Source organism: Notothenia rossii, assembly GCF_949606895.1.
Source record: "Notothenia rossii genome assembly, chromosome: 2".
Taxonomy (NCBI): Eukaryota; Metazoa; Chordata; class Actinopteri; order Perciformes; family Nototheniidae; genus Notothenia; species Notothenia rossii.
The window spans coordinates 83,080,442-83,094,209 of NC_136904.1; the positions used below are offsets into that span (position 1 = coordinate 83,080,442).

At 41.1% G+C, this 13,768-nt stretch overlaps 1 protein-coding gene across 3 annotated transcripts in view; it reads right to left on the reverse strand.

Annotated features, from left to right (window-relative positions):
- The window catches only part of myo3b (myosin IIIB), a gene marked incomplete at its 3' end in the record, with an annotated part of 60,414 nt that overhangs the window by 26,711 nt on the left and 19,935 nt on the right, over window positions 1–13,768 (reverse strand). For 2 of the 3 annotated variants that reach the window (XM_079663985.1, XM_079663982.1), the window contains 14 exons: window positions 13,632–13,748; window positions 13,155–13,259; window positions 12,923–13,006; window positions 12,600–12,802; window positions 12,426–12,524; window positions 12,217–12,331; window positions 11,985–12,111; window positions 11,233–11,443; window positions 10,299–10,446; window positions 9,066–9,219; window positions 8,805–8,893; window positions 8,327–8,456; window positions 1,078–1,157; window positions 260–280 (listed from right to left, as the gene is read on the reverse strand). In XM_079663985.1, the coding sequence (XP_079520111.1) occupies window positions 260–280; window positions 1,078–1,157; window positions 8,327–8,456; window positions 8,805–8,893; window positions 9,066–9,219; window positions 10,299–10,446; window positions 11,233–11,443; window positions 11,985–12,111; window positions 12,217–12,331; window positions 12,426–12,524; window positions 12,600–12,802; window positions 12,923–13,006; window positions 13,155–13,259; window positions 13,632–13,748 (1,683 nt within the window). The remainder of the gene's footprint in view (window positions 1–259; window positions 281–1,077; window positions 1,158–8,326; window positions 8,457–8,804; window positions 8,894–9,065; window positions 9,220–10,298; window positions 10,447–11,232; window positions 11,444–11,984; window positions 12,112–12,216; window positions 12,332–12,425; window positions 12,525–12,599; window positions 12,803–12,922; window positions 13,007–13,154; window positions 13,260–13,631; window positions 13,749–13,768) is intronic. The other variant, XM_079663984.1, reaches the window with a different exon arrangement.

Consider the following 13,768-nt stretch of genomic DNA (forward strand, 5'->3'; position numbering starts at 1 on the left):
ATTTGTTGCTGCGTGAAAAAATACTTCAAAAGACATGATTTACATTTTCCAAATACAAGACGGTGATTGATGTCGGAGGAAGGAAGCTGCACAGAATTCAAAGTTAGAGAAAGATAAATAAAGTTTCAGTTTGGATTACAATGATGACGAGTTGATTTAAATAACTTGTGCATTTCCCAAAAAAAGGTTGCTAATTGTAACTGACTGAGAAACATCTTTTTGACCCATTTACTATATTTCTATTACTATTAGGTCTTACCTTCAACAGGTATTTTGGAGACTTTGAGCCAGCACGGGTCGGCGAATATCATGCAAGTAAAGGAAGAAGAGAAGTAGATAGACAAGAAGCTGAAATTCACCTTTAAGGGGTTTTCCACAGTAAATCATAATGTCAAAACGTTTTCTTCATTTTTGGACAAAGAGAAAACTACTTATAATTCCAAAATATGATTCATATCTTGGAGACATTATGATTTGACCAAATGCTTCCCCTTAAATAAAGAAAAACAGACGCAGTGAAATGAAAACATTGTAGTGGGAGTGAAGAAAGTTGGAAAGAAACATTCTGGCCATCTTTCTTGCGGTAAAACACATTGTAGTGTTTGTGAAACCAAGACATTCTGCTTTCAGAATCTCAGTATGAACAAGATATATAAATACATTTTGACGTAAATATAATATTTACAGTGTACTGCTTTGAGCTTTGAGGCTTGCCACCTGAAGAATGATTGTGGATTAGACTCCTGAAACTACCCTGCCCTCTTAATAAAGCATGTTCATGAAATTATAAGCTTATTTTGGAGGACCTACTTTTTCCCCCCAACTCTTTAGTGCCAATTAAAAACAATAGTTAGTTAGTCTGAAAAACACTTTTATGCCGTAGACACTAAATGCCAGATGGCGATTCTACATCACCACAAGCAACGCAGCAAACATAACAGGGTAGTCAATTAATCTGGGTACGCTTCACAGCACAAGTTTTTTTTTACTGGGGTTCTTATGGTGCAATGCCTTTGAGCAACAAATAAAAAAACATGAAGTTCTCAGGTGTGAGGATTTGTGCTACAGGAGCCTCACCTTGGTGCGCCCTGAACCGAGCTGGGGGGGCAGAGATCTGGAGGCAGCGGTGACCCGGGCTCTGGACGTCGCCAGATTTCCTGTTTCAAACATCGAAAACAGTCACGAGTGGTAGTGTCAGCTCTTATTTAAAGCTTTAAACAAGTTGTGTGAAATAAAAAGAAGGAATGATTATTGAACTATCAAACATGGAGACACAGGAAAATCTTTGTGGTGATTTTCTTTTTCAATATGCAAGATATTAAGAAAAACAAAGTGAACAGTGAGGTTCATACTGAAGCATAGTATTAGAGACAGTTCAGAGGGAGTCTAAATCTGAGCTGAGTCCCATGGACTCAGGAGTGCAGCTGCGTGCACAGCAGTCCAACAGCCCCACACACAGCGGAAAGGATATGAACATAGCATATGCAAGACAGTCTGAACATTTCAAAGTTTCTGCACAAGATGTCCAAATGTTTTCTCTGGCTATATCTTCAGAGGCTAAACTGTGATTAATAGCAGTGAAAGAAGCCTTTGAAGCAGGATTGGTGACATCAAAGTCCTAATCCATGGGTGGCAGGATTTTTATAATGAGTGGGAAGTATCTTAACACATTTCAAAGGGTTTACTCCATGAATAAACAATAGCTGCACAGATGTGCCACACACACCTTTAGAAAAATACGTCTGCAGACACAGGAGGCAGCGTTACCCAAGCAGCCGTGTATGGCAAGGAGGAAAACCTTTGTACGTTTTTTAAGATAAAGCTGAAGTGACAGGCCAACAATTGTTCTAGATTTTCTACCGCACACAGACAAAGTTGGAAAATGCTAATATAAAGTCGGCTTCTGCTTTACAATTTCAAGACTCACGTCAGTTGTTCAGGACCAGTCTGACAACGAGCCAAAAACTTAAACACTGGATCAGCGCGTGGCTTTATCAGAGGCCTCTGTACTATCAAGTGAGCATTAGAAGCATCAATCAAACACTGGAGAGATCAAAATCAATTTATGATGGATTAATTACCAACCAGACCACTTCTAACTTTAGACAAAGAACGTCCAACTTGTGCCAAAGGTCTCATAGTGAGCCAAGGCAATGTGGCGTCTTAGGAAACACACACACACACACACACACACACACACACACACACACACACACACACACACACACACACACACACACACACACACACACACACACACACACACACACACACACACACACACACACACACACACACACACACACACACACACACACACACACACACACACACACACACACACACACACACACACACACAGCAGTAGTCAAAACATGTGAGAGAGCTTCAAAAGGACTCAAACAGTCTTTTAAGCTCGTGATGATGATACTGCTTTTAGCATTTGACAGTGATCTGTTAATTTGTATTTATTTATCTACTTATTTATTCTGCGATTAATATATTTTGGATTTGGTAAACATATCAATTCAAGATTTCCTGTCACATTTAAATATGTATTTTTATTTTTTTTAATATTGTGTTTGTCAGAGTATCCACAGGTTTTGAATCTCAACCTAAAAATACAAGAAAGAAAAGTGTAAAATATGATAACATGGACATATGGGTAGTTAATTGCTCATTATGAACACATGTTAGTGAGAGGGCCTTGTGTTCAGCATCACAGGGACACATTTTAAATCCTCCAAATGCCCCTCCAGCACAATAAACACAAAAACACACACACACACAAAAAAGTATGATCTTTGAGAACAGGAGCCGTTAAACTGTGTCGGGTATATTACCAGCACACAGGCAGGGAGGGCCCCGCTCCAATTAGCCCAGAGTAAAGCTGGATGGATTAATTGGAGTGGGTCTTGTGCAAATGAAGTGTGCTCGCTCCTCTCCCCATTAGTGCTGCTGGGCCAGATCATCTGAGCACATTTGTCATGATGAATTAGCGGCTGCGAGTGGAACGAGCTCACGGAGTGTCACTGTGCTTTCACGCCTCTCACTTCCATGACACCATCAAGGGGAGATGAAGGCGCTGCGCCGCGGTGAGAGAAACTATGACAGTTGTACCTAAGCCTTGCAAATGGACACTCACTGCTTTCTTCATATATTCCTTGGCGGGTCGTATTAATTCATTCTTCTGGCGGGCTTCAAACCCCCTCCTGACTAGATGATTAGAGCATGGGTTAATAGTCAGTATTCTCAAAGATTTCCGTCTCCAGAGACATGAAACCAAGGGAGCACCTGTGATGTCCGGCCTGAAAGAAGACCTTCTCATTTAGATACAGAGAGGATCTTGTCTAATGATGTGGGTTATAATTATTCAAACACAGAGACGAGCGAGAAAGGGGAAGACTACAAAAGGCCACATGTGTTTCTACTTATAGTTCGAGGCTTTTTCATACTTTTGTCAGTGCTCTTAAATAGAAATAAGATGAAAATAAAAAAGAGAGAGGAAGAGTTTTAGTATAGTAGGCATACAAATTAAGAGAGAGGCAGGTGGGGGGTGTGGGGGGGAGGGGATATTTCCCATCAGGTCACTCAGTCTTGAGAAACAGGCGGTGGAGGAGTGTCCCACTGATCGTTTCTGCTTCACGCATGTTGCTCTTGGCATGGACATCCAGGACAAACACAGAGTGGGGTGTGGGGAGGGGTGTGGGGGGGGGGCTAGAAAGAGAAAAAGCCTTCCTTGGCATCTGTGCGTTCACTTTGAAAATTAAGCCCAGCAAGAATCCTGTAGGAAAAAAAAAAGCTCAAGCTGGCAGTTGTATTGGGGTTCTATTGACAAGAATAGTCAATGTGCTTGGGATTAAAAAGCAATCCGGCGTTCAATATGACACCTCCCTGCATGCTTTTATGAGTGCCAGTGTGCGCCTTGTACTTCAGAAGCTGTGGATCGAGCTGTCGACACGGGGGACAATCAAAGTTGTAAGAGAGAGCAGCCTTCCCGAGCTGAGTGAGCAGAGGCTTGCTGGATATCTCCGCCGCTCTCCCGCTCTCTTTTTGAAAACATGTGATCTAGAAACTCAACTCAGCACCCAAGCAAATGAGATTAAAGCACCCATAACCCCCCGCCACCCTTCCCACCCTCCATAACCACCACCGTTTATGCCTAGAGATGGCTCCGGGGGCTGTTGATTTAAATGCCATCCACTACTGTCAGAGCAGATCAATCATAAAAAGCATGGTGTAATTGGCTTTTAGTGACACAACACAGTGTTGCATTTATCAAAGGATGTTGTACCATGTGACTTAGGAGAGCTGGCTCCTCGCTATTGATGTGCGGGCCCGACAAAAATCCCACTGCTGACTCAAAACATTCTCCAATACCACGATTAGGGGAGAAATTGAACAAAAGTAATACTTGGTGAGTGTCTCTTTTGGTAGTGAGAGTGTGTGGAAGTCTAGTGAAAGACTGTCTGCCCACTGGGATGAAAACAAGCTTCGACTGCCAGAGAACAAAGAGCCAAATGTGTCAAATCCCAGGGAGAAGCCTGTCATTTCCACACAGGAGCATTCCCCGACATGAATGGGGGGACAGAGGGAGACGGCAGAACTGCGGCTTCATGTGAAGATGATACAAAAAATGTAAATTGTTCAGTATTCGTTACGGACTTGAACTTATAACCCCTGATATTTCACAGGAGAATGTTGTGGACCTTGGTTTGTTAACTGTCAGAGGAACAATTGTAAAACAAAAGTATACCAAAGCAAATTCCTCGTATGTGTAAAACTACTTGGTAATAAAACCGATTCTGATTCTGTAAATTACAAAAAGAAATCTTGTCACTTACAAGAAATGTGAGGCCTAAGATTGAGGACACTGATGGGCGTACATTATATGTCTACATTTTACTCAAACTAAAGAGGTACTTAGATCCTGACATTTTAGGTAATAATCCTGATTTTAGATTTTTTGTTCAGTAAAACTAACGCCAAATGAGGTAACACAATGGTCATTGAGCCAATTTCCCACTTATTAATTGGCGACATTCCCGCGAAAAATCACAAGCAGTAATCTCTAGGAAGTGAGATCCAGAAAATAGCACCTATTACTGCTGAACGTTGGCGATGCCAAAGACAATGAAACAAAAATCTTAGAGATTGTACATTTAAGCCAAAGTAGCAATAGCACAATAAAAAAAAAACCTGCTGCAATAAGTGAAAGCCCTGAATCTAAACATGTTAGTATTGGAAGCAAAATGCCAGTGTTGTATCATTATATAATGTCATTTTAAATTGATCACTAAGATGATTTTTAACTACTTCATATGCTGCTGGGTTTTGCATAAAATCTTACTATTCACATGTTGTATGTTAAATATTAATCTGCAGCTCATTAGCAACACTAGTAAAACATCTTTTAAAAAGCACATCAAAATGACAGTACTTGATTTAACTGCCAACAAACACACATTAAAGCCACATTCAATCACAACATTCACTTTTCCCTCCTTAATGAGACAGATTTAAGTCATGGTTGTCTGCTTTCTCATGGCTTTATGAGGGTTTCTCAAACCACAGATTAACTCTCACAAGAACCGCATGAATACATCAAATCTTGGGGAGGATTTTTCGATCTGATAAACAATATCTTCTGAGGCAGATTTTTAATCAAGTCATCTTAAATTAGTAGAAATACTATAATCCAGGAGAGAATATCTGATGCTCGAAACTAAAATCCATCAATGGATTAGGCCTTAAAATATATCTGCATCTACTGTATATAGCTCTTTGTACATTTTGCCACATGTAGTCATATGCTCAGCAGGCATATGCAAGTTACAAGTATAATGCTGTCTTGCTCATAACAGTCTTTTTTTTTACATATATCATTCATTACATATTTTAATTCATAGTATTGGTCTAGCCACTCTCTGAAACCTAACTTTCTTTGAGCATACATCACAGCACTGCTCATTCTCCATTTTCATTGTGCTCTGACAAAGGAATGGCAGTCTCGAATAGCTGTGTGTGTGTGTGTGTGTGTGTGTGTGTGTGTGTGTGTGTGTGTGTGTGTGTGTGTGTGTGTGTGTGTGTGTGTAGCCGGAGGGCTGCCTGGCTGTGCTGCTTGTAGCACAGCACATCTGCACACACACACACACACACACACACACACACACACACACACACACACACACACACACACACACACACACACACACACACACACACACACACACACACACACACACACACACACACACACACACACACACACACACACACACACACACACACACACACACACACACACACACACACACACACACACACACACAGAGACACACACTGTGACCACAGGCTGCCTAGGCCCTGGTAGGCCCGACTGAGCCGAGCCAACTCAAACACTGTGATCCCCGTGATCTGGGGAAGGCCCTGGCTCTAATGAATGTGTCCGTGCAAATACATCCTACTTCCTCGGACAAAACACCACCATATGTCCAGGCCTCAAGGACCCACATTCTGCAGGGCTCAAGTGGCCTCGCCATTCACCGCCTGGGAGCTTTTCACTTTCTGTGGCCCTCCTGATTTCCAAACATGAACTGCATCGATTCTCATCACATTGCCAATATGCACTGTGAAATGAATGAGTAGTCTACTGAAATATCAATGTGGATTGCCTGTTTTAAACGTATTTAAACAAATATAACATGGAGGGGAAAAATGTGGATTACAGACAGTGCCTGTATCGTTGCACTATTTGAAATGCGTGTGCCAGCAGAGACATTAACATTCACTGCATGTAAGTGTGTAGGTTGTCATCCCAGATGCATTGTTTTACTCTCATCAGTGTCGGTTGCAGGTCTACGAGGGTGTCCCCTAGTGGTGACACTCTGAGAAGGAGACCCAGAGTGTGAAACCACCCTGGTGTAAAACAGATTTCCATCAGATCCCCCTAGATAATGGTAATTTCACAGATAACAGTGAATCTATAATGTGAAGTAAAATGCAAATTAAATCCCCCCACAAATTTTACCCCGAAGAATAGATTTATAATTTTCTTATGATATACTGTATCTCACTTTAAAAGGCGCTCCATCTTTTCCAGAATGATAAGCCGGAGCAGAACGTTTCATAGCTTTTATCTGATTAGATGATCAGCTGTTCCACAAACTGCAATAAAAGCATTGGACCTCCAACTCCAAAGCAATAACAGAGTGATAACTGCCAGCATATTGCTGTCTTTACATGCACATGTTAAAAAAAGATCTTTATAATTACTGTGAGGCATTTGGAGAGCTTTTTAGGATAAACAGGCTCAAACTGCAGAACGCAGTAACAGTGTATTTCTGTGACAAATCATCACATTAACTTGATGCTCCAGTCTGAATGGCAGGACAGACAAAGTGCAGTGGAACAAAAAGGAAATAAAGAAGCTTTTAGATCTCCTGGACAGCAGCAGTAAACATTACAGCACATCTCAGTATATACTCAGTGCCTTTGTGCATTAAATGAGGTGTTCACTGAGTGTACTTCTCTGAAGCCGTTAATTGCAGAAAGGAAGTGGCTGAAGGCTCCCTTGTGCACAACCTGCAATTGAAGTTTACAGACACATCCCGAAGATTTCTTCTGGAGCCTCAGCTAAGGTGCCTATTGTGAATTGAAGCTCCTTTTAATGCCACAGGGACTGAAAGCAGGCATTTACAGGTCCCCATAAAAGGAAGTGAAACACATAATGTGGCTTAGCTGAAATAAAGTAGGAAGTGGGAATCTGATAACTTAACACATCTATTAGCATTCCAGCTAAGTCAAGTGACCAGAAGGCCTCAGCCAAGGCTAATGACGAGCACATTACTCTACCTTCATTTAACCAACAGAAAAGAGGTGGGAAGAGTTGCTTTTGTATTCTGTAAATACTGTTTCTTCATCCCCTGGGTATTTAGAAACCTTATCATAAAAATATCCCGCTGCACCCACAATCTGTAGATAGCATTCAGCAGTGAGTAACCAAGAGGGACAGCTTAGTGGAAAATAAAAACAGAGCGCCGTGCAGAGAGCTGAGCCTCTCAAGAGATAATAGAGACTGCAGATTTACCCGAGCACGGCACACAGAGGCTTGAAATGAAGGGGGACCACGAGATGCCTGGGAGCCCCGTCTTTAAGAAACCCACTTACCTGAACACTCACAGAAGCATAGACACAAGCACAATTCACAGAGTAATACAGTGGGAACCCGGCATTGTTAACAATAGTTTGTCTGGAAGAAAAGTTTTCATTAGCATATCCTTTGTGGTTGGATGTAGAATAATGTCCCCGTTAAGGGCTGATCTACCTGTTTTAGTTAAGGGGCTGGAGAACAGCTGCTGCAGAAGTTTGTCCTCTGATGTTCTCAGAACTACGACGATGTCCACAGGAAGAGTGTCTCTGTTCTTCTCCAGGAAACCGTCCACGTTGTACATTACCTGTCGAGTTGGACACAAGGCACACACAAAATGTCGCTTACATTTTAAAATGCCAATCTGGTTTGTCACTTTTGCTGAAAAAACACTTATTTTTTTCTTTTTATTTATTAAATCAAGTGGCATTTGTGACAGGCATTTAGAAAACTTGAACTATATTGACTAGAGTCAGCTACTATATTGTCTATAAAATGGATATTTCTCGTTAGAACTGGCATACAAGAGAACAAACTATACTCAACAAATATCCGATAGTGTAATAGATATTGCTCATATTAAATATTGGTAACACAGGGCTAACTGTCACAGTTGTAGGTTATTTGTTGCTTGGATGTAAAACCTATATTATACCTTTCCTGCATAATGCTGAATCCCAAAACAAAGCTCCACACGTTTTGGTATGGTGAAGTACTTGCAGCGTAGATTGTCCTCAAATTTATCTGTTGGAAAGAAATGAGAAAGACAAAACAAGTTAAAGTTACAAAATGCTTTGAGCAGTAGAGGTAGGGATGATTTAAGGTTTCTAGTGTGGCATGAGCTGCAGCGACATTTAAAGAAGAAGTGACCTCTGACCTCTCATGTTTATTTTATTCATGTTTGCTCCAGGCTCACCCACTAGTGTCTGATCCGAGGCCTGAGGGAAGCGGCTCTCCTCGTCCATCAGGGACAGCAGCCCCATGGGCTTCTGCAGGAACATGTCCAGGATGGGCCTGTTGTCCTCGTACTCCACCAGGCTGGCATCCACCCCCTCGCTCTGATACTCCATCTAATTAGAGCCAGTGTATGTATAACAATCTAGTTAATGATTTCTCTAAATGACCCAATTAAACAATCTGGGCTAAATATGATTTGTGCATGTGTGGGGGGAAAAATAGTTTCTAATCAACAAAACCAAACAGCTGCGGCGGCGGCGGCTCAGTGTGTCTATTGCTGAAGTTCACAGCATAATACAGTCTTTCATTGCATAAAACAGAACAGCTCTGAAGTAACAAATAGAGCCACTTTATTCATAATTAATTTCACTTTGCAAATAACCCAGTCATATCATATTATTGCATCTATTTCATTTTGGATCAAAAAGTTGTTTTAAATATATATTTTACTAATAAAGTGGAACCAATGGATCTAAACCGTCCTCATGTTTAAGTCATTAACTCAGAATAATCAGTTTCTGTGTACAGCGAGACGGAAAACACCAAATAAAAATTCCTTTCCCACAGAGCACCAGCCCTTCATCAGGGGCAGCTCGCACTTGTTTATAGAAGGGAAACATTTCCACGGGTTTAAAGGGACTTATTTTCAATGATCACTGCTGTAATGAATGTCTAAATGCTAAATGTTGCTTCCAGTTCAGATTTTGGAGAGGCAAATAAACATGAATGGGAAAGAGTATTGTCAGATTTTATGTGTGAAATCATGCCTCAATAAAGCATTAAATGTAACTTAGCAGTAAATGGGCGATATTAATACAATTGCTCTTTCTTAACTGGTTTTTCTTTTAGAAGTAAAGTCCCATTTCCATCAAGGGACTTCCCTCACTTTAGGGTAAACAACTCCATTAAATCAATTAAGAATTTAATTTGGTGGTGCATTGCGGTAAAAACAATTCTTTACACATCACAGCCTGGCTGAAAGCAAAGTGTTTATGCTGAGAGCATCTCTGAGAGGATGGATGTGAAAACACAAGAAATAATACTAAAATGAATGATTTCTATAATTGTTTTTAATGGGAATGTTGTTATACAGTCTTATTGCTGAGGGGTGTTGTGCGGATACATAACATGTCTAAGCAACATTTATGTACCCATGTTATAATAATGACATCCCTGTGTAAGTCAAACTCACCTGTTCGAGGGCAAATATATGCTGGTTGAAGTAAAACTGGATCTGCTCGTTTGCGATGTTGATGCACAACTGTTCAAACGAGTTTTTCTTGAAGTTTTCAAATCCAAAGATGTCCAGGATTCCCACATTCATGCCACTCTCAGCGGCACTTCAAAGGAGGAAAAGGGGACAAACCAAATTATTCTTCTATGTTACGGAACAAGCAAATCCCCAGCAGGAATATTAATTGATAAATCTTTAATGATAATCCAAGTTCAACCCAAATACAGAGTCTGCTTTGGACAGCCTAGGAGTCTGGTGAGAAATCATAAACATCAGCTTTCAAAAAGTCAGAGCTTCATAAATGGTTTTATTTTCGTTTGTATCGATTTAACCTCCAGCCATTTTCAATATCTGCACAAACAATACTTATTTCTACAACACAGCATGAAGACTGAACACCCTGCATTTCATATTCAGTGCTCGCAGCTGCTACTATTCATGATCAGTCATTACCCGCTGAATGTAGAGGTCACCTTTAGCCCGTGCTTAGTTAGTGGCAATAAGGAAACGGCAAAGATGACTGGATTGCCGACAGTAACTCCGGCTTTTGTACATCTCTGCGAGACGACTCCTTGACAGTCAACGCTCATATTTATGAAGGAATTCTTTTGGATCAATGAACAGCCTATCTGCAGTCTCTCTGAAGTCTTTTTAATCATCTTAACATTATTTTCTCCACACGCAACTCTGTATCAAAAATGTATGAAACTTCTTTTGCTTGTCTTGTGTTTGCCCATTGATATTCTCCTCTGCATGTTTGCATCTACCTCTGCAGTCTTCCATAAAGGTCAACAGAGATTTGCAGAAACTCTGCGAGATCACTCCAGCTAATGGAAGAAGAGAGAGTAACGGTGAACGTCCACACAGATGTTCGTCACCAGAACACACTCACCAGATATTCATGTCAGGCTGCAGCAGGGAGTTGATGCGGTTCACTATCCAGCTGAAGAGGCGTCCGTACAGGGCCTTGGACATGGCGTCCCGGACGTCCGCGGCCTTGTCCACGGTGTTGGTGCGGATGATGGTCTCGCCCCTGGTGACGACACACTGCGAGGTCAGAGCCTCCTGGAGTTCCTCAGGGCCGATGCTTAGGAGAGACGCAGCTGAGAGAAAAGACGAGTTTGATAATCAAGAGCTCATCTGTCTTTTTCATTAGCATACAAATAAGCTCTTACTGTGTCTTGGCTGCTTTACATTATTTTATGTAAATAGAGAGGGGCTGTGAGCTTTTGGATACATTATAGTGACAACTGCATTCAGAAAGGTTTCCCTATTTCCTGGGTAACAAGATATGATTATTGTTTATTTGGTGAATTGAACATTAAAGCGGCGATAAAGGCTTATGTGACATCCATTAACTGTCTTCATGTGTCACACAAGAACGATGACATAAAACAAAATTCATTACACAACATAAATCAATCACATAGAGACCTGTGAACACATTGCTCGAATATAATACCAAGGATGTGTTTTCTGCTGAGAAGGATGGCAATTTAGAATGCAGAGATTGAAATCAATAGATTGTGTCCTTCACCTAAATCTCATCACAAAACCTTTTTTCTCTTCAGGGAAACATTTAAACCTACTAAAAGAATAGTGTTTCTAAGTATTACAAACACATTGTCTAATTTTAAATCTCACCGTTGTCTAAGGCCTCTGAGTTAGGCACTTCACTCTTATCTGTCTGGTGTTCGGATGTGATGGAGGCAAATTCAATATTGCCGGTGTTCAAAATGGCCGAGAGAATTCTGTAAACAGAGTTGACCTCCTAAAAAAACAAGAACAAAAAACATATTAGAGCATTTCATTCCTTATTTAAATTCTCATTTTTTTCTGCATCCAAATACAATCTTTTGATTGAGTTTGAAAGTACCTCCTCAGTGAAGCCGATATTTCGGAAGCACTCCTGAATTGCATCAAACTGCTCCGTGTACAGCTTGCTAGAGACGATGTCTTGCATCACCTTGCAGTGCTGGGTGTCAATGTACCTGCAGATGCACATTGTAAAAAGACCTGTGTATATTAATGCTACAACATGATGGGAGTAGAAAGAAGGCAGGAGGATTATGAAGCGGTGCTGACCTGGGAGGGGTCCGGTCTGGCAGCCTGTAGGTCTTCAGCTTGTCTTGGTGGTAAAGGCCGGCGTATATGTAATAAAATATGTGGAAGTTCTTCTCCCACCTAGAGAAAACACACAAACAAGTGAGAAGAGTGACAAAGGGAACTGCAGTGAGACTAAACCTGAGAAACACATACATCGCCTGTTTAATGACCCTGGATTTCTCCAGCAGGTACTCGGAGATCTTGGCCCCGATGACCGCTCCAGTGGGAGTGAACTTCATCTCCAGGTATTTGCCGAAGCGGCTGGAGTTGTCATTGATAGCCGTGCAGGCGTTCCCGAAGGCCTCAACGAGGGGGTTCACCTGCAAGATCTTCTCACGCAGCGTCCGATTGTTTGCCTGAGAGCAACAACATGCTTCTCTGATTAACCGGTATTATTAGACTTATATCATTTCCAAATTCTTGCAGTATTCACACAGACTTTTAACAACAAAAATATGGTGATACTGTTAGTGTACCTTTCCCAAGAAAGTGAGATGTTGAACAATCAAATGAGCACTTTCTGTTTTCCCTGCACCGCTCTCCCCACTGATTATGATACACTGAAAGAGAAGGACATACATTTGTTCTTATTAGACCTCTATTGGAAGAAATCACAAACAACCTTTTTAAAGAATCTGCTCGATATTAATCATAATTTGTATTAATGTTACAATACCATTCTAATTAAATGATTTTTCTGTAGAGTACCTGGTCTTTGCAGAACGTCACCATGCCTCGATAAGCTGCGTCTGCTGTAGCAAAGATGTGAGGAGGGTTGTCGGCCCGCTTCACTCCGTGGTACAGCTTAGAGAACTAAGAGAAGGAAGATGGCACATTATTGATCATATTATTACTTTTTTTGTTGTAAATATTAAAAAGGTCAGTGGAATTCATTCTCTGGGAACCATAAATGTCTGTAGCAAATGTAATGATCGTCACGATTTCAGTCTGGACCAAAGTGTACCAACTGACATTGCAATCCCAAGAGACAAGCAACCGGCCTTTAATTTAACAATGAGGGTACATGGTTTTATTGTTATAATTTAAATCTGGTAATCAGCTGTTTATAATATTTAAAGAAACCAATTCTTATTCTGACCTAACAAAAACACACACAAAAACCAGCCAGTGGATGATGTGATGGGAAACCACTGGGAACATCTGTGTGACTGGTCCATAACCAACCTGAGGAGAGTAGATGCTGAGATTCTGGAAAGGATTGAGAGCGATGAGGATGTCGCCAACATAAGTGTACACCTGCAGCTCATCATACCTCTTCTGGAGGTGGCTGATTATTGTCTCCTGAAGGAATAAAACAAACA